This window comes from Anguilla rostrata, chromosome 18 (assembly GCF_018555375.3).
Source record: "Anguilla rostrata isolate EN2019 chromosome 18, ASM1855537v3, whole genome shotgun sequence".
NCBI lineage: Eukaryota > Metazoa > Chordata > Actinopteri > Anguilliformes > Anguillidae > Anguilla > Anguilla rostrata.
This window is the reverse complement of record NC_057950.1, coordinates 17,987,214-18,012,066: the sequence shown is the minus strand read 5'-3', so window position 1 is coordinate 18,012,066 and position 24,853 is coordinate 17,987,214. Positions and strand designations below refer to the sequence as shown.

At 47.0% G+C, this 24,853-nt stretch overlaps 2 protein-coding genes across 9 annotated transcripts in view; both read right to left on the bottom strand.

Moving 5' to 3' along the window:
• The window catches only part of LOC135244768 (kinase non-catalytic C-lobe domain-containing protein 1), a 35,929-nt gene extending 31,754 nt beyond the window's left edge, over nt 1-4,175 (bottom strand). For all 4 annotated transcript variants that reach the window (XM_064317313.1, XM_064317314.1, XM_064317315.1 and 1 more), the window contains exon 1: nt 3,254-4,175. In XM_064317313.1, the coding sequence (XP_064173383.1) occupies nt 3,254-3,358 (105 nt within the window). In that variant the 5' untranslated portion in view covers nt 3,359-4,175. The remainder of the gene's footprint in view (nt 1-3,253) is intronic.
• Nucleotides 4,176-10,165: 5,990 nt separating this feature from the next.
• Nucleotides 10,166-24,853, bottom strand: part of LOC135244453 (adhesion G protein-coupled receptor A1) — a 100,042-nt gene continuing 85,354 nt past the window's right edge. For all 5 annotated transcript variants that reach the window (XM_064316740.1, XM_064316744.1, XM_064316741.1 and 2 more), the window contains 4 exons: nt 23,662-23,785; nt 18,839-18,984; nt 14,371-14,466; nt 10,166-13,681 (listed from right to left, as the gene is read on the bottom strand). In XM_064316740.1, the coding sequence (XP_064172810.1) occupies nt 12,358-13,681; nt 14,371-14,466; nt 18,839-18,984; nt 23,662-23,785 (1,690 nt within the window). In that variant the 3' untranslated portion in view covers nt 10,166-12,357. The remainder of the gene's footprint in view (nt 13,682-14,370; nt 14,467-18,838; nt 18,985-23,661; nt 23,786-24,853) is intronic.

Below are 24,853 nucleotides of genomic sequence, written 5' to 3'. Positions count from 1 at the left end.
ACGAGCGCTTGCGTATGTAAGTGAGGATCTTGGTATTTCCTTTGTGGATAAATGGAAAAGAAGCCTTCGCGCTCAGTAGCTGCATTTAGCTGACATTTGACGGCAGAGAGGATCACAGATGTGGCTTTGTCCCGGCTGAATCAGCAGACAAGAATCCAGCTCAACGTGCCAACATTCCCCCTCCCCACAGACCTCCCCCACTAAACATATTCAACCCATCATTACCCAAAAAAACCCAAAAAAAAAAAGCAACATTTTCCTCCTTCATTTACCTGGGCTCAGTGCTACTGTACTTTCTTGAGCATGTATTTTATGTTTTGAAACACAGCCTTACAGTAGAGCTGAATCTATTGAGGGACACAACCCACATTCCCATTTCTGGTCTGTCTTCCCTTTGTCTGTAACATGCCCATCTCCTCATTACAGTCAGCATCTGCAACAGCTACTTAACTGGCATATTTTGCCTGCAGTGGTGCAATGACTGCTTCTCACAGTGACCTAAAAGCCAGTCGATGGGTCCTATTTGCGAGGCAGCAGTGGTGCGAACGTGCCTGGGCCTAAGTGGAATTACTCATTTCGTCCTGCGCGCACAGATTAGTTAGCTAATTTTGTGGTCTGCAATTCAGGCATTTGCATCAGCAGGGCTAGGGCGGCACAATAGGGGACGTGTCAATAAAAACATTTGGTGCTGTGCTAACTGTTAAATAATTCAATTTGCATTTGCTAAATTGGACAAACCCCAATTTACTATTGCTATTAGCTAGTGTTAGTTTTACAACTGGACACCTTGACTGCAAAAATAAGCCCCAGTGAGTGACTGAATGAGGGAACAAGCAAATTGCATCTGAATTAGTCTAAGTGATCCTTGTAATTTGCATGTGCTCCTGTTTGCCATATTGGCATTGGAAGTCGCTTTGGACAAAAGCGTCTGGCGAAATAAAAAGTAAAATAAAATGGGAGTGAGCTAGGCACATGGCTGTCTCTAATGCTGCCTCCTGCTTTGATTAACAGCAGTTCAGGACCTTTTAACAGGACGGCTCTTCATGACCCAACAGAAGCCTTTTGTGTCCTGTTTGGTGACATCTTTATCTCCGCCTGGTGAGGCTCTGAGAGTGGGAAACAGCCGGGCACTGTTCTCTGCCAGGACAACACTAGGCTCTCGGTCTGAGATGGTGCTAGGAGCCTTTCTGCCACTTCCTGTTCCCTGTGCTGCCTATGGAGAGGATCTGAGTAATTGGGTACACAGAAAAATGCTGTGATGTCATTCTCTGAATCCAGCACAGATTCGGTCAGTCTAATTATCAGGTACACTCCAAGACCAGAACCCTGCTCTGATTCTGCCAGTCTCCAGGTCAGGTACACCCCCAGACCTGAACTCTGCTCTGATTCTGCCAGTCTCCAGATCAGGTACTCTCCCAGACCAGAACTCTGCTCTGATTCTGCCAGTCTCCAAATCAGGTACACCCTCAGACCAGAAGCCTGCTCTGATTCTGCCAGTCTCCAGATCAGGTACATGCATAGAATGCAACATTTCCACTTTAAAGCCACTTTAAGCAGCTGCACAGGTCCATAAATAGACTGGCATAGTCCCTTGAGAGTGCTACAGAAAAATCGAGTTTCTGTCTCCTTTTCTCTTTCTTTCTCCCTTTTCCACCTACATAATTTTTCTTTTTGTTCCACAGGGTCTAGTGACAGATTTTCCCTGAAAACGAAAGACAGAGTGTGAGATACACGGAAAGTGAGTGAGTGAGTGAGTGAAAAAAGATGTGTGACTGAGGGAATTGTGTGAGAGAATGAGTAAAAGTGAGGATGAGTGAGAGTCAATGATTGAGTTAGTAAGTGTGCCAGTGATTGGGTTAGTGAAAGAGTGAGTGAGTCAATGAGATAGTCAGAGAGTTAATCAGTGAGTGACTCAGTGACACAGTGATGAAGTAAGTGAGCATGTCAGTGATTCAGTAAAAGAAACCAGACTGCCATACCATCACAGAGACAAGAATACTAAACTGTATAGCCTTGTATAGCCAATCTATATTTTTATAATACATTGGAATAATGGAATATGACAATGATACAGGATTTCTCCAAAGAAATCTACTGTCCACAAACCTAAATACAGCTGGAAATCAAAAAAGAGTATCTGAAAGCAAGGATAATTGTCACGTTCATCCATAAGACAGCATTCTTTCTCACAGCGCTTTACAGCCAGTCACCTGTTACATGCCACACTCTAGTGCTTTTAAATGACTTTCCAATTTGTGAGGGGTACTAGCAAAATGTAACGGACAGGAATTCATCTTTGAGCTGGTCAATAGGATTCTGTGCAGTGTCTGACAGAGATTGATACCTTGTTGACTCAGATGGGCCAGGAACACACATTCATATTCAGCCATGTGATGCCAAACAACCAATCAACACTGATGTCACCATCCAAGCAATCAATCAACACTGATGTCATCTTCAAAACAACCAATCAACATTGATGTCACCTTCCAAAAAAATCAATCAACACGGATGTCAAATTTCAAACAACCAATCAACACTTTTCAAGCAACACTTCTTTCGGATGGGAGGAAATCCAAACAGCCAACACTGCAGCACAGTTGATTTCGCCTGACTATAACTGGGTCACTTGGATTCAAGTCACATTACAATGTATGTCCTTCACAATGTGTAATTAACATAATCCAGCCCATGACAGGGTCAAATTTTACCAGAAAATTCCTATGACAGACGCTTGTAATCCTGTTAATGCTTGCTGACTAGGAGGGGGTTACAGTGGGGGAAAATTCTATACCAAATTGGAATTTGGTATAGAACCTGTGTGGGCCATTGGACTCATTCTGGCCAGTGTGCGATTCATCTCATTTGTGCATCAACGTGACTTATTTGTCTTCTTCAGTTCATCATATCCAGGTCATCAAAGCCCAAAGGCATTAAAGTGGTCTGCGTCCAAAGCATATATATCACAGTGAATAACATTAAAACGACACACAGCTGGGCCATGTCAGGGAAACAGTTCTGCCTACAAGATAAATAGATGATGGTGATATCATGAATTCACTGATTGATAACTAAATGTGTGCTACATTCCACAACTCATGTATTGTTTTGTGTGTATTATACAAACACGCATTAACTTCACTTTATCAGAAAAAAACATTATGATCAACAACAACAATAATAATAATCGTTTATATAATTTATATTATTACTTATGGGGACCGTGTACAGATATAAGCAGTTAACGTCTCACCTCATCTTCTAACAGTGCAGGGAGAGGCTCAAATTCACAGAACTCGTCCTCTTCCTCCTCTTCTTCCTCATAATAGGCGGACATGGCAGTTTCAGAAGTCCCCATTGTATGTAAATAAATTGCATTCAATCACACAAGATAATTTTCCTTTAAAACTGCCATGACGCAGAGTCACCGTTTCCACAAGACAAAAGAGCTACTTCACCACTGCCGTTTTCCTAGCAACGCAGTATTGAGTCGGAACTGATTGCTTGCCTGAGCGGAAGAACCGAAGACCAACAGAGAATACTTTTTCAAACATTCTATGTCGGACCAGCATTCTGCGGCATTCCACGAGACATAACCAGCACTGCAGTACTCCTCGCGCAGAACACACACCCTCTTTGCTTTGATACCAGTGAAATCGACTACGAGTCTTTTGAAAATACAAATAACTGAAGGCAACCTAAGTTTCCTAACTATATGCTGTCATGGCAACGACCGCCGCACCTACACATAAACAGTAGACATGATATCGAACTAGGCTGCTGTCACTAACCGCCCCGCATAGCGAGGCTACAGCCCCCGTAGATATGGGAAAGAAACACGGAGACACAGATTTGTTTTCTCTACCCCTTGGTGGGGGCGGGGGTGAAAGTTGTTAATACTTTCCTTGTGCCTTTATCTTAAAACCCACTCATCCAGACAACTTTTGCACAGCAAAGGAGCGTTCCGTTTTTTCGGGGGATGCAGCAAAAAAAGGTAGAGCCCCCCTCCTTAGTGAGGGATACAAAGTGGCTCCTTAGACAGTAACAGGCATTTCGTTCTCTTTGCACTAAATGGCGAAAAGTTTAGCAAAGTAGTCGCAGCCCTAGAACAGAGTTAAGTAATTTTGACAACTCATTAACGGACATAAAAAGTGGCATAGTACATAACGACTGACGAATAAATAAAAAAAAAACAAAAAAAAAACGCGCCCACTACTGGTCATCACTGGTATTATAATCAGTGCGGCAGTGCTGTAAAATCACTGTAAAATATTTCTACCCCGTTGTTTTCTTTGTGTGTGTGTGTGTGTGTATGTGTGTGTGTGTGTATTGGCAGTGTTCCCAATGGCTCATATATTTCAGTGATTGGCTATTTTCAAACTGATTGAATATTACATTCATAAAAAGAATACCAGTACATTTCACATGGATCTGAGGTATATGCATTATTTTCACAAATCAAACACATGGCAGTTACATTACACAGTGAGATTTTTTTTAAAAATTGAAACAACACACATCTGTTCATATATTTATACAGATCTGGGTGGGGAGATACTACCATGGACTACCACCCAGTCAGATGGTGCCCTAGGTGGATGGCACCCCTCTCAGATAGATGACGCCCTAGACAACCATCTTTGCCACCTATGCCTAGGGCTGGATGTGTCTGCAGAACACCAAGCCTAACCCTGTGAAACAGATAAACTGGACCAGTGTCAGGAGAGACAGACATTCTTCTGTTAAATGTCACCTTTTGGGCAAAAATGATAAGCTTGTCTAGACTGCATATGCCTAGGCCAGTGCCATTGTAGGGGGACGGAATCAAAGAATGTTCTGGAAACACAGCTATTCCTATTCCAATAACCAACAGACAGCTGCACAACACACTGACATCTACCCAGACTGAAAAAGCTACTGGGACTAAATATGCATAAAAAAGATCTGCTTTTTTCACATCATTCTACATATCTCTGGTTCTGGTTTACAACACCGAAGACACTCAGCAAGGACTACCCACAGCTCACCTGCAAGCTGGGAAGTTGTATTGGAAAGAGCTCAAGGTAACTATGCAGTATGTGTGTGTGTGTGTGTGTGTTATTGTGGCCTTGAGATGGAGAGAGTGCTGGGTACACGGAAATAAGAGATGATATGTGTTAGATGACACAATGACAGCACTGACACAAACCACTTCCGACAGGTAAGACCACTGGATTTTAACACATGGTGCTGTTGGAAGATGTTTCTGCTACACATATGGATTTTTACAGTGTCATGCACTGCAGGATATGTGCATGTGTATGTGTGTACATGTCTGTAGTGGTGGTGTTGGAGGTGGTGGCAGGGGGGTGGTCAAGCTGTAACTGACAGACAGTCATAGAGACCTTAACTACACTGTCTCTACAGATACAATTGTTCAGTGTTGATGATGCTCACTTGTCTCTTGAACAAGTGCAGAGTTTCTTGTCCTCTGCAAAGGGCAGTTGCATGCTTGGTTGGTCTGTGCCTCCTATCAGAAGCTGGATAAAAAATATGAACAGACTTACCTGCCCCCAAACACTCATGCCAAATAAACAGTCTACCCTAATAATTACATAAGATGAAAACTAAACAAAGCTATATCAAATGCATATTATACTAGTGGCAAATTATATTTAATGTATTTTATTATAATAATATGACAATAAAACAGAACTGAGAAAGTTGAGACAAAAATAATAAAAGCACAAAATAATATTACATCTGCCCTCCTGAAAAATGAAATAAAATAAAATATAAATCACTGCAATCTTTTTTGCCTTTCTGGAGAAAAGGAACCAAAAAAGCCCTACTTCTCACACAGAAAATCATTCTGCACAAAGCATAGTGGCTTTCACACACACGCATGCACAAGTTTTAAAGGCTGGAGGAACAGCTGCCTGAGGAAACCATCATTTAAAACAGCGCATTTCAACATTAACACTACTTCCTTATAAACAGGGGAAAAAACATATTCAAACAAACTATGACAAACAGGGCATTACCATGGCATATGAAAACAGACTAAGGCAGAAATTCAGAACTTTTTAAATCTCAAAATGGAAAAGGCCAGATTTTCCAAGCTCAAACAGCTGAGATAGCTTGGAGGGGCACAGTGAGCAGTCAAAGAGGTTTGGCCTGTAGCTATGCGACCTGGCAAAGCTCCACCCCTTCTGCCCTCCAATCAAAGCTGCCCAGTGAGCATGTGAAGTGGAAAATTCTTTGGTGTGAAAGGCCGCAGGTAGCAGGAACCATACCCTCTCCAACAGGCACTGATTAAGCCAGCATGTTTCTCTCACCTGTCAGCCAGAGATGCTGCAGGAGTCTGGCTCAGAACAGGAGAATAGAACAAGACCACAAAGCTTGTAGCTCACAATAAATCAATAAGGATGGGGAAAGAGCAGGAAACCCCATCTGCATGGCTCACAGGTCTACCACACTCATTCATCCCGACTGCTATCCCCACCTCTGTCTCACACCAGAAATCACTGCCTCAAAAATCCCTCCAAGCGGGTAACCTTTACCCATACACTGAAAACCAGCGTCGAAAACAACTCCCGGTTAAAAGAGATCTGGGTTCGACAGAGAGCACTCACCTGCATGCTGCAGACGTGTCTATGATAGAGAAAAGAGAGCTCATGCTGAAAACCCCTCCTGCTTCACAGGCTCCGGACCATTCCTCTCTTTACCTGGGACGACTCTGGAAGATAGCGCTGGCGGAAAATCTGGGCTCGGGAACGGAGTGGTACGTCAGGGCACGGATTGGAGGGAGAACCGCATCCTTAATTAGGTGTGTACGTCAATATTTTATTAGATCCTGTCTCTCTCTCTTTTTTGTACCTTTCATGTCAGAAGAGGACTCAAACGGAGCGTGCAGCAAGAAAGACCAGCGGGCGTGTCTAAGTATTCGCCGAGCCTGCCAGACGCATCCCAGCCAAAGCAGCGGCACGCAGCGAGCTGACATTACAATGGGCTGACACGTTCTGAGGACATCACAGGCTGGGAAACCGGTAGAACAAAAAAAGCATTTTGTATGCCAGAGCCAGGGGCAAGCTGGAATGTGGGGGTGGAGAGGGAAGGACTGGGGGTCGGGGGGAGGGGGATCAGTGATATTATGTTATTTGCAGGTCTCAGAAATCACCAGACTCCTCTCTTTAAATGTGGAATGCACTAAGCTAATATTTCACTCGGAAAAATCAATTGAAGTTGGCTGTCGGATAATGAGGCACTGAGTTAGGGGGCCGCTTGGGAGATTCTGGGGTTCGGCTCTGTCAGCCAAGCCGTTAAAAATAGCGCACCTGTTCCCATGAAGAGCACCCCAGCCACCGAGTGATGCACTGTGACCTGGAGGTAATGAGGTCCTTCATAAAACAGGTGATCCTGCCAGCCAGGCTGTTATGCAACATTGACGTGTGCTGGGATTCACTGTGGCCAATAGGTGGCACTGTCGCACAGCACGGTTTGAACATGGCACACTGTCAGCCAGTCTGCTTGAAGTGCGTTATTACTGTTTTCCTTGTAAAACCTGGTAGTTATATTTCATGTTCTACAATTAAATACGACCACTGTTTGTGTGAGCTTGAGATTTACATTTTCCCCTTTTCCCATACACCCACTCCTCCCCCCCACTCTCTTCCTCGCTCTTCAGCTCAGCTGGATTCGCTGCCCACTGGCTGTGTGTTCCTGCACTGCTCTCAGCTTTGTTTAAATAAATGACGGATCACACCGAGAAGCCCTGAGCCTCCCTTCAGACTAGATTTTGTGCAATAATGCAGACAGAGAGAGAGAGAGAGAGAGAGAGAGAGAGGGAGAGGGAGAGAAAGAGAGATGCAGGCTGTGACCTGTCCATCATGTTAATGTGCTTCTGCACATAAATAAAAAACAAAAACGTAATCCTATGTTTACAACAGTTCCACCCCAGCTGTCACACAGTTTAGGTGACCATGGTGACAGAGGCGCAATAGAAAGGCTTTATCACCACATAATCCAGGAGAAGACTGCATTCTGAATGAATGCCTTTTATGTTGCTCCATTACAGTTAGGTACCATCAACCTATACAAAAGAACTAGATCTATAAATAAACTAGGGGAGAGGGAGGGGACAATGAGAGCCAACTATCTTTAGATAGATAACCCATTTCATCTGTAGCCAATCAAAAAAGTGAAAGGCCCTTAAAACACAGTGAAGTAAAGAAAATCAACAAAGTCAGCAGCACTAGAATATCCTCACAAAAGGCAGGCTATTTTCAGCAGACTGAAAATTATGTACTATGATGCTTGCTGTAAAATGCCATTTTCCAGAGGTTAGAAACTGCAAATACTGGTTGTTTTGTGGATTTACACTGGCCCTGATACAAAATGGCAGATTTAAAATGATTTTTTGTTTTTTTAGAAAACATCTTTTCCTTTCCTTTAACCCAGTGATTTCATGGATTTGGGAGAAATGTGGAATCATGAAGAATCATTAAAGATATATGGTCATCATCATCATCATCATCATCACAACACTACACCAACTGTGCTGCTACAGAATTCTTATGTAAATACATACTCACTGCATAAACACTTCTTATGTGTTCACTCTTGTTGATTCTTGAGCATAAACAGAGGTTCCAGGCCTATACAGCTCTCCATTGTGCTCATTCAGATGCTGCATAACTGTGGTGTGTGTGTATGTGTCGGCATGTCGTGCATGGATCTTCTGTAGTACTATGTGTTAGTAGTTGTGGTGTGTGTGTATTTTTTCTAGTACTGCGTGTGTGTTTGTGCAGGAAGTTGTGCAGTGAGTGAGATTCTATATTCTGGTTTTACCAGTAAGACATCTAATTCCTCTTCCTCAAGTATCCTTCTCTTCTTCCCATCCTCCCTCAAACACCCATCTCTCCTTCTCTTCCTCCGCTACTCCCCCTCCCTCTCTCACCTTGCTCTGTGGTGTATGTATCGAGGATGTGTTAGCACTAGCATCCTGTCATACTGTTTGCAACACATTACAATTTGGCCTTCAAATTTGCAATATAAGCCTTGAAATAAGACAGATGGATTTGTTTTCATACACAGTCATTTTCTGTATTGGCAAGTTATTCACCATCTCAAGCCACATTTTCTAAGACAGAGATTCCCAGGGTTTTCCTTTCTAAGACTCTAAATCACCACTCTGTTGCATTGGACCCCAACCTCAAAAAAAAAAAAAAGGTTTTCACCTGCGTATTGAACACCCACTACAAGCTGTAATGCAGTGGTTTCATGTACGAGATCACTGAAATTCTTTAAATCATAATCCTTAAAATGATCACAGTGTTACCATGTATGCCAAAGATTATTTTATGTGACCCCTGCCACACGGTTCTCCCCGAACCATGGCTATTGTTGCGGAGTTTGTAGTAAGAAATTCCAAGCAGCAGGACAAACAGATGCCGGTAGCGTAATTGTATCAGAAACCTCACAGCTGCCTAGCTCAATATAGATCCATACTTAATGAAACAGATGTCATACTTTTTTCGCCACGGGACATTTCCTGCGCGTGTTCGAGAACACGCCTCTCCCGAATCGTTTCACCGATTTACCCCCCGTTTTGCATCACACGCTGACACACTTACTGTATGGGCAACGCATGCGCAACTCCGCGCTCAGGTTTTCTTGCGCGCGCTGGAGGCGACGCGTTGTTGCGTCCGCCCTTGTCCGCCGCAGCACGCTGCGTGCTCCCTAATCAAATGAAAGCCCATTACACACACATCGAATTCCACCGCCACAAGGTCATCTTCTCGCGAGTAAAGATAAAAAGCTGGCTACATTTATTTGCCGTAAGTTATAAGAAAAATCACAACGGAGAGATGGGAAAGCAGTAATTCGCCAGCAGTATGAAACATCACGAGCATCATGAACTCAGCTTCAAATGAATGGTGTACTGGCATTGCACAGCCTGTCAGCCGCATGTGATTTGCGATACACCACAGTGCTCCCACCCCACGTCCTCCTGAGCACATGCACATGCACTGAAACTCTTCACTGGCACGCTCGCTCGCTCATTCACATTCACTCACTCACACACTCACTCAGTCACTTACTGCGATTTGAAGACCTTGCCGTTTCTCGGGTAACGAAGACATACATGCAGTAATAATAAAAAAAATAATAAAAATCTGTGCACTCATGGTGGAAAAATACATTTATTGGAATCCGTGATGATGTAAAAAAGGTGGAAACTTTGTTTTGAGGTGGAGGGCTTTGAAACTGAGTTACGGCATCACTGGCCAACAGAAACTGACCTAGGATCAGCCGTGTAGCCACTGATGAGAGAAAATATGGATGAAATTCACAAACACGGAAATCCCATTTCTGTTTCTAAAGACAGTCATTGTACAGTGACGCGAAGAAAGCAAAGGACTAGTGGCATTGGCATCTTCTAAGCAGGTTGTGTACTGTTTTTTCTTTTTCTTTAATCTGAGGGGCAAAAGAGTTTGTAGTGCGTTCACTACCGGATATGAAAACACATTTCACAATGTGTGCCATGTTCACACACTGACAGCAAGAAATAAAGAAGAAAAAAAAAACATTTTAACTCAGATACTGAGCAGTAATATCACAATTTCGGGCTTGTCCCATTTCTTATTCTATATTAATATTTCTTAAATATCTTTGCTGTTGTAATACAAAATAATATAATTTGAGTAAATTCTATATACATCACGGTAAAGAATGTTTAAGGGTGAAGCCATGCTGGGCAAGGATTAATACAAGGACGTGATTGGCCAGAGGCCCCTCACCTGCTGTACCCTCATTCCAACCCAAACGCTCGTTTCTCTCAACGCGAGCGAGCTCTTGTCCAGATATCCTGTCCATTCTCATAGTGAGAGCAGAGCCTCAAAAACGAAAAGGACAAAAGTCATCATAACGGTGGAGCAGCTAATATTGCCGCAGCGCTGCTGGAATGTTGGGAGAGGATTCGTCAGGTGAGGAACTATGAATTAACACACACACACACACACACACACACACACACACAGGTAATGAGGACACATATCTCTTCACACAGGATGATACCATATAAATAATTCTATACATTTACCACCCTTTCCCAGTAATGGCATAGAGAAAAGTTAAATTAAAAATTAAATTAATAACCCAAAATCCATTAATACAGAGAATATGTTTTCAATGAAATTTATGTTTTTTTCCTCTAACGACATCATTTTTGTGGGACCTTAGCCTTTAACTGGCAGCAAAAAACACAGTCACATAGTCACACACAACAAGCGATGCATGCGCTTCACTTGGACAGAAAAGAATGTCATTCGGCTCTGTCTTCATCTATCACTTTATCCACACACACACACACACACACACACACACAAACACACACCTATGCCAGGTAAGGAAGCTGTTGATTAGGGGAACTGCAGTTGTTTTATTCATCAATGTTTAGCCTGATTAAATCACAGCACCACTCACTCTCCTTGACAGGATACCAAGTGGTAGGGCTACAGTTGTTTTATTCATCGGTGTGGTCTGCTGACGCCACATTTCACTGTTCGTTGTCTATCACAATATACAATGTCATGACATGGCAGACACTTAGCACCACAACCCCAAGCGCCATTGATTCAACAGTGATGGCACTAAATGAGTCTCTCAGACGACAAGATATCAATATTCACAGGAGGGATATTCTGCTGCAGCTGACTGGACAGACACTGAACAGGCATCAAGAGGCCATTTTAAAACAGGGATCGACATACCTGGCTGGCCTCTATAAAAGCAGATGTACTTTTAGTATAGTTATGAAGATATTATCAGTTGCTTTTCATAGTATATAGTATGCTCATTTGAAGAATGAAAGTATGTGATTCTAAATTGCTGGTGTGTTGGTCTTGTGTACATACACGGACTTCTCTCAAGAGTACTGAGGATGCATGCCATACGTTTTGCAAGGAACGGGTGAATCTACTTTTCAATTAACTCAGTCTTTTAATACTTTTATCTGGGATGATACACACAGGCACACAGACACACACACAGACACACACACACACACACACACTCTTAATATAGATTTATATTTATGTCGTTATAAAAATACTTTAAATGAAAGGTCATTTCTTTATGCATGTGTTCTCCATCCTTTAAGTTCTAAAAGGGAAAATTAAATGGTTTGTCTGAAGCACATTGTTGAGCCAGAGGCAAAAAAAAGAAGGAAAAAAAAGTGAAATCTGTACAGTAAAAAAATATTTCAGACAGACGTGGACGTAATTATAAAAAGCATGAGTACTGAAATGCTGTTTTTTTTTGTTTATCCTTTAAAGGATGTTTGGGGCGGGGTCCCGGCACACGGCCGGGTCAGAACTACACGGTAGTTTCATTCCTCCAGGGCCCAGTCCGGATGTTTCCGGTACTGTCCGAGCTGTACAGGAAGCCCTCGTGCATGCTGCCCTTCAGGATGCCGTTCTGATTGGGCGGCGGGTTCTGGGGGTACGACTGTCTGCGCGGGTGCATCTCCAGGTGGGCGCGGTGCGCCATCTCCTCCTCGGCCATCTTGGCGCAGCCGTAGAGGACGGAGGCGGCGTCGGCGCCCTCGGGCTGGCACACGGTGGGGAAGAGCTCCGCCTTGCCGCAGCACACGTGGCGATGGCAGAGGGCGTGGCAGCCGTGGGCGTCGCGGGGCGGCGGGTGGCGGGCGTGTCTCTCGTGCGTGCTGTGGGGGCTGTCCGTGTGCGAGCTGTGCACGCTGCCCCCGTCCACGCTGGAGGGGATGTGGTAGGCGTACTCCCGCTCACCGCCGCCGCCGCCGCCGGGCCTGTGCCGACCGCCGAAGTGCCGGGGCTTAGTCCTGCCCTTCAGGCAGCGGTGCACGTGCACGTTGGGCCGGTAGCCGTCCACGTCGGCGTGCAGGTGCACGTGCGGCTCGTCGTCCAGCAGCTGCTGGCTGTGCAGGGCTGCGCAGCAGGGCGCCACGGGAGACAGGCAGGCCACGTGGTTCTGCACCGCCTGCAGGCCGCTCAGCTTGCAGTGGGCCGAGGGGGCGTGGCCGTGCGCCAGCAGGGCCTTCCCCGGGCAGGGCGAGTCCAGGTGGCAGTGGGAGTGGCTGTGGGCGTGGGTATGCAGCTGGGTGTCCCCGTTGACGTTGACCTTGGGGCGGGCGTGGCCGTGGGCGGGGCCCTGGCAGGCGTGGCGGCGAGCGGGGCAGCAGGCGCACCAGCAGTGCCAGACGTCGTCGCGCTTGGCGCAGTGGTGGATGAGCACGAACAGGCCCAGGGTGACGGAGAAGGCCCCGTACAGGCAGCTGAAGATCATGTCCAGGAAGTGGCCCTGCGAGACGGCCAGGGCGCCGAACGCCCAGGTGGCCAGGAAGAGGAAGAGCGTGAAGGCCGCCGTCCGCAGCTGGGCCTTGAAGGAGTGCTCGTTGGCCAGCAGGGAGGGGTTGAGGGCGGGGCAGGAGGCGCGAGAGTGTGAGTGGGGCGGGGCCCCCGGGTCGGCCGCGTGGCAGTGGCCCACCTCCCCGGCGGCCAGCCTCTGCTGCTCCTCCGTCACGGGCTTCAGCTCGTACTTCCTCTCCGGGTGGTGCTTCAGCTGGATGTAGATGCACAGGAAGTAGACGCAGGTCACCAGGACGATGAACGCCACTGGGCCGTAGAAGGCCCCCAGGCTCGTCTCCCACGCCATCCAGCAGCTGGGCCAAAGAGAAGAGGGTGGGGTCAGTTTGTCAGGCAAGAAGTACGCAAAACACACACACACACACACACACACACGCACACACGTGCGCATGAACATGCACACGCACGCACGCACCTACACACACACATGCCTTATAACTCTCAAATAGATTCAGAAACAGCCACAGGCCACACTGTAAGCTCAAACAAACACTGAAGACACTGAACTCATTGTGTATTTGTCTCAATTATGCTCCACAAAGCACCACTGGGTCTGCTTTTTACAGACCGCCATATTCAACCAACAGAGTTTGGAAATAACGTCCCAGACAAACAGCTTTTTGTTTTGAAGATCGTCTGAAGAGTTAATTTATATATTTGCATAATTCATATCTCAAATCTTTTTGCAACAATATAAAGAGGACAAATAAATACATTTAAACACTCTAAATGTATATTTAAATTTAAAAACAACATCTTGTCACATTGCTACCTCGTTGGGTTTCCTCAATACATCATCAAATTAAAGTTGGGGGGAAGGCGGTAAATATATTAGAAACATGACATGCATAAGCCTTACTGGAGGAAAGAGAAAAGTGTATATAGAGAAAAAACATTAGTGACGTGACATCACAGTGAGGGCTTTTTTGTATAACTGACAAAGACAATCTAAGTGTGACCTTGAGACAAAATGGCTGGTACTTACTAAGGGGCTTGCTCTCCGCTGCCATAGTTGTCAATGTTGGTGGCAGCTGTGATTCCACAGATGATGAAGGGCACTCCACCACTGACTAAATAAAATCTGCAGAGGGAGAGAGAGGGAGGGAGGGAGGGAGGGAGGGAGAGAGACAGACAAACAGAGAGGGCGAGAACAATATAAAATAAGATCTTTTATAGATAATTCAAATGAAAACACAACAGGGACTGTCTATGTGTGAGGATGGACTAAGCCTCTGATCTGATCTGATCTGAAGGGCTCTTAGGTTTGAGAAACAGCTCACACAGTAGGTCATTACATTTATCTGAAGAATCACTGAGTGTGTGTGTGTGTGTGTGTGTGTCTTTGTGAGTGTGTGTGTGTGTGTGCGTGCATCTTTCTATTTTATACATTTTGGATTTCAGCGTTCAAACAAACCACACAGCAAAGGCTTTGTGCTCTCCAAGTCATCACTCTTGGCTACACCCTGGAACAACCAGACAACTGTCCTCTGCGTGTCATTCTGCATACATATGTGACTGAATCAGTACGCCAGTGATATCACCCAGCATGCCTCAGTGCAGCTGCATCACTCCAATCCTGCCGACCCCCCCCTCCCAACCAACAAACACCATCAGCACACCTCACAAAATTCAATTACCATGATGATGTTCCCCTGTGAGATGGGGGAGGGGTTCGGGAGGTAGGCATTAACGATGCTGTCACCATCTTGGAGGGATGGGTCTCCCTGAGCCCTCGTCTGTCTAAACCCCATTTAAATACAAGTCAACAAGAGCAGCAGAATGAAGAAATTACAGAGTTATTTCTTCCGGGGCGTAAATCTCAGTGCTTTACGACCTTGCAGTGACTGCTGACTGTTTCCAGCGGCGTGGAGCTATTCCGCTGGAGCGCTCTGCGCAGAGGCGGGGGGGGGGGGCAACTGGAGGAGAACCGCGCGGCCGGGCTGCAGTCTTAAAAACGGAGCCGAATAACCTCAGATGATCCGCCTCAGATCACCGCAAACTTTTGCAAACCACCGAACCGGAAAGGTGATATTCAAAGCATAAATTTGCACTCACCAAAAAATAAAATGAAAAAAAAAAAACATTTAGCTCTATAATGTTTGGGACAAAGGCATATCTTTTTTTCTTGATTTGGCTCTGTACTCCACAATTTTAGAGATGTAATCAAACAATTCACATTCTCAGCTTTCATTTTTTAAATTTTATTTATATTTCAGTTCCACCATGTAGAAATTACAGCAATGTCTATACATGTCACCCCCCTTTTCAGGGCATCACAATGCTTGGGACATATTAATGTTATGTAAATGAAAGCAGTCATGTTTAGTACTTTGTCAGATATCCATTCCTTCGCATGCAATGACTGCTTGAAGCCTGCGACCCATAGACATCACCCCCGGTGCTGAGTGTCTTCTCTGGTGATGCTCTGCCAGGCCTGCACCGCAGCTATCTTAAGCTCCAGCTTGTTTTGGGGGCTGGTTGCCTTAAGTTTCCTCTTCAGCATATGAAACGCATACAGTGTATAAATAGAGCACAGTTTAGCACGTCAGCCGGTTGAAACAAGGCTCAGATAAGACGCCGTGCAAACCGATGCGATCGTACATGAGGAAGGGTAATGACTCGCTGCGGATCGCCCGCTCCTTCATTAGGCCCCCCGCGATGGCGGGGCGGGGGCATGTTTTCGTCGGCGCTGCGCTCCGCACGCAGGAGTGCGACACCAGATCACGCAGAGAGCGGAATTGGTTTGTCACCCGGGGCTCCCGCCGCGTCGCGGCCCCTCCCGTCGGCAAGGTGAGGGATATTAGAGTCGATCACGGCCGACGGGCGCTCGGCGCTGCCGCCTGAGGTAATGAGAGGCGCCGCCGGGACGTTCAGCACGGGCGGCTGCGGATCTGCCCGTAAACAAGCTTCCTTACAGGACCCGGCCTGCAAGGAGGCCAGACCCCACCAACCCGGCCTGCAAGGAGGCCAGACCCCACCAACCCGGCCTGCAAGCAGGCCAGACCCCACCAACCCGGCCTGCAAGGAGGCCAGACCCCACCAACCCGGCCTACAAGGAGGCCAGACCCCACCAACCCGGCCTGCAAGGAGGCCAGACCCCACCAACCCGGCCTGCAAGGAGGCCAGACCCCACCAACCCGGCCTGCAAGGAGGCCAGACTCCACCAACCCGGCCTGCAAGGAGGCCAGACTCCACCAACCCGGCCTGCAAGGAGGCAGACTCACCAACCGCGGCCTGCAAGGAGGCAGACCCCACCCACCCGGCCTGCAAGGAGCCGACAAGTCTACACGACCCGGCCTGCAAGGAGGCCAGACCCCACCAACCCGGCCTGCAAGGAGGCCAGACTCCACCAACCCGGCCTGCAAGGAGGCCAGACTCCACCAACCCGGCCTGCAAGGAGGCCAGACTCCACCAACCCGGCCTGCAAGGAGGCCAGACCCCACCAACCCGGCCTGCAAGGAGGCCAGACTCCACCAACCCAGCCTGCAAGGAGGCCAGACTCCACCAACGGGGCCTGCAAGGAGGCCAGACTCCACCAACCCAGCCTGCAAGGAGGCCAGACTCCACCAACCCAATCAAGGGCGGGGCAGGTGGGAACAGAAATTAGCCAAGCAGAAGAACCAAGACCTTGGTGTAATGACACGGACAGCATGTTGTGCAAGATTCCATCCTACAGATGATCTTAAAGCTCCTGGCACTAATGTGGGTTTCTCTGGTCTCCCGGTCAAATTCCTAACATGGCTCAGTAATAATAATAATAATAATAATAATAATAGTAATAATTATAATAATGACAATAAAAACAACAATAATAGGTGTTATTATCATAATTGTATGGTCACAACAGCAACAACAGTTGTTAGCCTTGCGGACAGCAGGTCACTGCATAGCCGTAGCCGTGCAGATTCTGCTCCGGGCCGAGCCCCAGCTCTGCATCTCTAAGAGGCTTTGCTGTAGGATTCTCTGGAATCCCATTATCTGGCCGTGACACGATCAGGAAAGTGCACGCGCGGCACATTCCCCCGGCCAGGGGCCCGCCCCTGACCCGCCGCAGATCCGCGCGCCGGCCCCGGGCCCGGGGAGGGACGATAACCCCACGCGGAAAGCTAAATCACACAGGGTCACCTGGGGGGGCCGCCGGCAAAACCGTGAAAAAACACAATAGAGCGGGAAAATGGAGGAGATAAATAACGGGCTTGGCACCGGACGCAGCTCCGCCAGCGGCTAACGGGACTGCTCCCGTTCCTCACTCAGATTCCCCTCGCTCCTTCCCACACGGCACGGGCAGTGCCCACCGCTAACCCGCAGTCTGAGCATGTCGAAGATGAAGAAAAAAGGTGATGATGATGACAATCGGAGTAATAGGGATGATGGTATTGATCCTGTTCCTGACCATAAAGAGGATTACGATGAAGGGGATAAAGATCTCGATAATAGCGCTGATGGTTCAAGATTACGATGCCGACTACAAAGGTGATGATGGTGATTACGGTGAAACTGACAATGAAAGATTATGGTGAGAGCGGTGCTTATAATTATGACAATCATGCAATGCTCCCCTCCCTCCCAATTGCCATGACAACAGATGTATATTAATTTGCAGCATTTGGGCAGTCCCATACTCTCTCATGGGGGGGGGGGGGGTCAACAGTCTACTCACGTCTCTATAAGATTCACCTTCGCAAGACTAGAGATCAAAAATGCTAATTAAAACTGAAGTGTAAACTGTTCCAACTAGTTTAAAGGCCATACACCACGCAGGGATTAGCATGATTAAAAAAATCCATTTGACACAAACGGAAGTGTTTATCTGCCTAATTTCCACATAATGGAATTATTATTATTCCACCCAAAACCGCTAATCCCTGGCTGCTGAATTGGCTTGAACGGTAAATGTAATATCTCTATGCAAATAAAGGGCAGGATGGAAAGAAAATTGCCATATTTTTTGCAGTTAAAAAGTAAACAAAAAAAACCTGAAAGCCCTGGTAGCTGCAGTTTGGACCACAAAGCAAACTATAACAGGGAAGCTCACAGGAGATGGAGCTCCAAGAAACCGGCAGATTCTATTTAATTAAAAAGAATACCAGATAAAACCAGAATTAACTGGCAAAAAAAATCAAGGGAAACTATGAAGAATTTGCTTAAATAAATATGACATTGTAAAATTCAAATGTCTCTCTCTCACTCACACCTAAGTGCTGTGTAAAATTAACAACAAAAACATAAAAGACCATGTAATTCTGTGCAACCCACTCCAATAAAAAGATGAGCACTGATAGATCTGCCAAATATTATTATCTTTTTTTTACGTGAATGGACATTCATGGTCGAGAGTTAATGCAGAGTTTCCAGAGGAAAAATCATCCATCCGATCAGGACACATTTCATGTAAAGGTCATCTGTGAAGACCTGATCTTGCCTCATGTTTGGAGAATGGGGGAGGGTCTTACCTCAGCAATGGCTGTTTGGAGCTGGGGGGCGGGTCTCCATCCTGTGCGTGAGGGGGCTTCTTGGTCACCTGTTTGTAAATGTTGCGGGCTGTCACACCCAGCCACAGCATGGTGGACAGAGAGGAGTAGTGCAGCACGATGCCAACCTACAACACAAGACAGAGAGTCCTTACACACCACGCTCCACAGATACACACACACATACGAACACACACACACACACACACACAGACACAAACACACACACAGACACACACACATATATAGCCACGCATACACACACACAGCCACACACATTACAAACATGAGACACATGGACACACACACAGTACACATATGCACACACATGCATAGAGCACGCACGCACACACACACACACACAATGTACATAATGTTATTTTTTATTAATTTACATAAAAATACTCAAAATACAATGGTGTCGTGACAAGACCACCGAGTTGAAGTTCCACCCTGGATCAACCAAAAAAATTCTAATTCAAGGACTCCACAGGGTTCTCATCTGATATGTATTTGTTACTGATAATCATCTGTTTCTTATTTATCTCAACACTGTTACTGGAGGTGCATTAATAACATGCTTTACCCATTTTTAAAATAATGCGATTAAATAATCATAATGAAAGTGGGAACTTCGTAATCATCATACTGCGGAAATTAAATTTCCTCTCCGATAATACACGGATGAACTGATGGCCTTACAAAATCATTACAAAAAAGTAAGAGTGAAGATATTTTTCTTTCTTAGAATACACAATATGCATATGCTGAAATGCACTGTTTGTTAAATTTGATGAAACAGAAAGTGAATTCAACTTTAAACAGAAATCTGTGGATCCATTTTGTTGCACAGAGAAAGTATATGTGCAATACCAAGCAGGGAAGAAAATGGTAACTTCACGCTATGTGACTCACTCTCTGAATCAGCTGAGCTTAACAGCTAAGCTGCATCTGCAAGGTGTACAAATGCAATGGAGTTAGTTTCAAACGATAGCCGCTCCACACAGCAACAGACGCAATTAGCTTGACGGGCTAAAGACCGACGGCCTCCGGCTAAGGAAGCTAATCACACCATTAATGCGTCTCCAGGGGTGATGACACATTCTGTAGCGGATGCTAACGTGCTAACTCATGCCTCTGAGCTCTGCTACCCTAATGCCCAGTACGCCCTGAGTAACGTGTTGGGTACGTCTGTGTATTATGCCACAAATCCAGGTGGTTGCTTTGACTTCAGACTGTAGTGCACTGCAGAAGGAACTGCAGTAGAACAGATCATAAGTCAAATTTCGTTTTGTTTCTCTGAAGTTCATCCCAGCAGCCCTTTGTCTGGGGAGTGACAGAAGACCAAAAATCTGACTGATCAGGGCCAATAGCAGGTAACATAACAAATCTGGCTCTCACTCTCTGTATCCATTGCCTCTAGGTGGGCAGTCAATCTAAACAACAATAATAGAAATTGATTAAATTAAACATTTCCATTACAAAATAACACATGAAAATAAAATATTGGAAGCTGGAAGTGTTCCCGAGTCATTGAGCTAATTGCTTAGAGAAACATGTAGGCTTAGAGCAAAACATTTTTTTAAAAGAAGGAGTTGTTACATCATAACTCTAGTATGTGCTCGCTTCTGTCAGGATGTGTTCGGAGCACTTCAAATCAAATCTTTCCTTAAGAGACATGGCATCAGTACTTATGTTCACTCAAGACTGTAAACACGTCTGTAGTATACTGCAGTGATACATATCAAGCAATAAATATGTTAATCATTGGCCAATAGGCAATCCTTTAGTCAAGCAAACTGTTTGTTTGTTCAAGTACAAAATATTTCATACAGAATTTTTCACAATCATTTCGCATTTATTTTTTATTTTTAAATAACTTGTGTCATAAATTGTCCCAATGACACATGAATGCCTGTCCCCAGTTCACTCTTATTACAACGGGGAAGGCCGTTACAAATCACCCAGCAACATCGATCCAGACAGCAAATAGGCTATCTCTCTGCATCCGTGTGAGAGAAGGCCACAGCGCTGCTTAAAATGGCCCTTTCCCAAGCTCGTAACTTAAAAAACACCGCTTGTTTTTGATGAATGCTGAACTAGCGTTCAGGGGGTCCATAATCAGGAAGTGAGTCTGTGAAATTTTACTGAGCAAACTGCCCGCACAACCAAAAGGGGACAAACATCGATCCTGTCTGGTCATCATTAATCACACCGCTGAGATGGTGAGCGTCCCGTTCCGGTGCCAAATGGAGAATGTAGGGAAAGCGGGGGGCATAATTCCAAACTAATGTTAGCCATCAAAGGCATTTATGATCAGAGCCAAATTACACTAAAGAACTGGCTCCAGCTCTGACTGTAGCCTGCTGAATGACAACAGCCCCCATTCAATCAGCTGAGCAGGACTGAGGTGACGTGGGAGCAGAGCCAGGATCCTGTGGTGGTTTCGTATGCTCACTGCTTAATTGGATTTTTTTTTTTTTAAACCCAAATGTGCTTATGGGCTGTGCTACCACACGCAGCAGCGCTAGCACAGCTCCGCTCTGCTGGGGGAGATTAGGGCCTGCGGATGGTGCCAGAAGAGCGCCACACAGAAGGATCCGGAGATCCTTTAAGCCCCGCCCCCAAGACCGCCCTCAACCAAGCAAAGTGCTGAAAGCGGGAAACACGCCACTCTGATTCGTCGGAGAGGGGGCTCAGGGAACACCAGGATCAAAAAGCAGACAGGTGTCCACCCCATAACTGGCTTCTCTGCTTCTGGCGCTGTCAAACAAGCTAGACAGGAAGACTACTGCAGAAATGTCATAGAATTCAATAGGATTTTCTCTCTAAGAAAACAGTGGCCGAGATTCAGGGTCCAACTTTGACTCTCAATTAAATATAATTAATTGTGGTGATTTCTAAACCTGCCAGCCCGCGTCTGCGACCATCAGTCAACGTTGAGCATAAGTGCTGGTCGAATCCAGGACTTTGCTGGAAAGTGCAGAAACTTTAACAGTCACAGCGGGACAACCATTTTCAACAAGATGCTCTGTTTGCGTGCTGCAGAATAGTTAAGCCTCGTCAGACACAGGTGATTCAAGGCAAAGCGTGCCTTCCCGAATCAAGACAGAAAGCGTGAGACAGCGTTTGTTTTCTGTTTTCCGAGTACCGTACGTGCCAAGAATACACTCGTATCTGCATTGTGAACATCACGGCTCTGCATTCTCGTGTGCCGAGAAGAGAATGGGAGGGAGAGACTGAGGGGGCGGTGCTTTCTTTCATTTCCAACACTGCAGAATTTTAAACTACCCTCACTTTCATTTTAACACTGTAGCATGCTGTTGTCACATGTACAGGGCATGGCTTTATTTGAGCATTTGAGCCGAGTGAGGACTCTGCTATTATCTGCAGTGACCCTGCAGGTGAAGAGAGTGACTCGCAACCACAGACACGCCCGATACGCGAGTGTGACAAAGTGCGACGGCCCGCACGTTCGGAGGCAAGCGCAGAACGGCAAGCGGAATAAACGGGGACGCAGAGACGGTACGCCGACGTAAACAGGGCCGAGGGACCGCCGGGGCGGCCGCGTGATTTTATTTTCAGCCACTGTTTATTAGCGGCTTAAAAAAAAGAGAAACGACCAAAGATGAAACAAACCACTTGTGACGGGGGGGGGGGGGGAGATTGTGCGAGCCCTCCCGCGTACGCCGCGCAGCTCTCCGCGAGAGGAAAACAAGCGCTGCCGTTAAAAATAGAGACGGAGGGCGGGCCTTTGAAACATCAATTAAGAGAAAAAGAAGAGAGCAAAAAGGAAGCCTTATCTCGGCTTCGCCGTCTCGCGCAGCGTTGCTAGGGGGAGGGAAGGAAGGAGAGCGAGTCGCGGACATGGCGGCCGTGAGAGACGGATGTGCGCAGGAGAGCCGCTCCGACTGCAGGGCAGGCCCGAGGACTGCGGCTGAAGCCGTTACCATAGTGACATAACAGCTGAGCAGAAACTCTCAGCGCAGAACACTTAAACGCTGGCATTGTTTCCATAGCAAGGTCAAACTCCCTGAACCTCAGCTTAACCCTCGCCCTGACCCTAAACGGACCTCTTCAGAGGCGATGGCGATCTGGACTGGACGCAGGTGAAGTGGGGGTAACAGCCTGTGGCCCGTGGGACCTGCAGCGAGAGCCCAAGCTCCACACTGTAGCCAGAAGCGCCAGGTGCGGCTAAATGCTCTGTCACAAATTCTTCTAGGCTCAAAATGTCCCCCCCAGCCCTTTCTAAGTCCCCCGCCACCCCGCCCAGGGGGCTCCTCACGGATATCCGAGCAACGTCTCCCACTTCACGAGCCTCTGCCAGTCAGCTGCCTGTGAAGCTGGAGCGCTCCGGCCCCCGCCCTCACAGCGGCAGGCTCGTAAACGCCCCCCCCCCCTTCCCCGCCGGCGGCTGTACCGCGCGGCGCCGCGTGTCTCCAAGGTTCCGGCACGGCGGGTGCTGACCCGGCGACGTGGGAGACGCGCCCCGCGGACACTGAACACGCGCTAATTAAAATAACAAAAGCCCTTGGAGACGGCCCTCTGGGGCGGGGGCGGACGCCATTACGGGCAGGCGCGCGCGGCAGCACCGCCGCCGGCTAACACAGCAGGGCCGGGCCGCGTTTATCAGCCTGCCCAGCCGTGTCCGCAGAGCGTTCAGCCACGCACCCACCCCGCTAACACATAAAAAACCACAGCGCAAAGCCCCGTTTGGGCTGAAGGGCATGTCCTCAGCACCTTGCCGTCCTTCCAGGAATGAATACTCCATCTGAAGAAAGAGGAAAGACGCGCAGGACACTCACGGCTTGGCAGATGACAGGGTACTTGACTCGGTTGATGCCGCCCGCGAACACGGCGAAGGTCAGCGCCGTGTGGAAGCAGAAGTTGAGAAGCATGTGCCACCCCTTCCTGCTGATGCGGATTGCGCTACCAAAAGGGACAGAAAACAAACCAAATAAATATCAACCAAAACGAATTAGTCAAATTAAAGACCACTCTGCACACACGCGCACGCGCACGCGCGCACGCACGCACGCACGCACGAGCACACACACACACACACACACACACACACGCATGCTCACACACACACACACACACGCACGCATGCATGCACACACACACACGCACGCACGCACGCACGCACGCACGCACCCACACACACACACACACACACACACACACACACACACACACACACACACACACACATGCTCACACACACACACGCACACGCACACGCACACGCACACGCACACGCACACGCACACGCACACGCACACGCACACGCACACAGACACAGACACAGACACACAGACACACGCACGCACACACGCGCACACGCATGCTCACACACAAACACATGAATGAACGCACACATGTACACACACACGAACGAACGCACACACGTACATACAAACACACACAGACACACACACACATGGATGAATACACGCGCATGCATGTACACACACAATGATGAAAATAATAATAATAATAATACATTTTGCATACAAATTCATTACAATGAATTTAATTAGCAAATACCCTGATCCAGAGGAACGTCTGCACACTTCCAAATAACACCACATAAAAAGCCACAAATACCTTCTGAAACAATTCCGATTCATAAGCTTGCTCAGGACTACAACAGTACTGTCCCAAACTGGGAATCAAACTGGAAACCTCCTGCATACGAGCCCAGTTTTGTTACTGGTACAGAGAACCCGCTTACAGTACATTTGCCGTTATGTGTGACACATTTACGATTTTCTGACAAATCTGATAAAAATCACATGGTATGATTCTGTTTCCTCTCTTGTTGAGTCAGGCCAGGCTGAGAAACTCAGCTGTCCCATCTCTGCAGCTGGGGACTCGATGACACAGCTCTTTCCACAGGCGCGGATCTGCATCCGGGCCGAGACACGGGGCGAACGGCCCATCAATCAACCGCCAGGCCTTCTAACTGGAGGCTGTTTTAAGGGGACCGCGCGG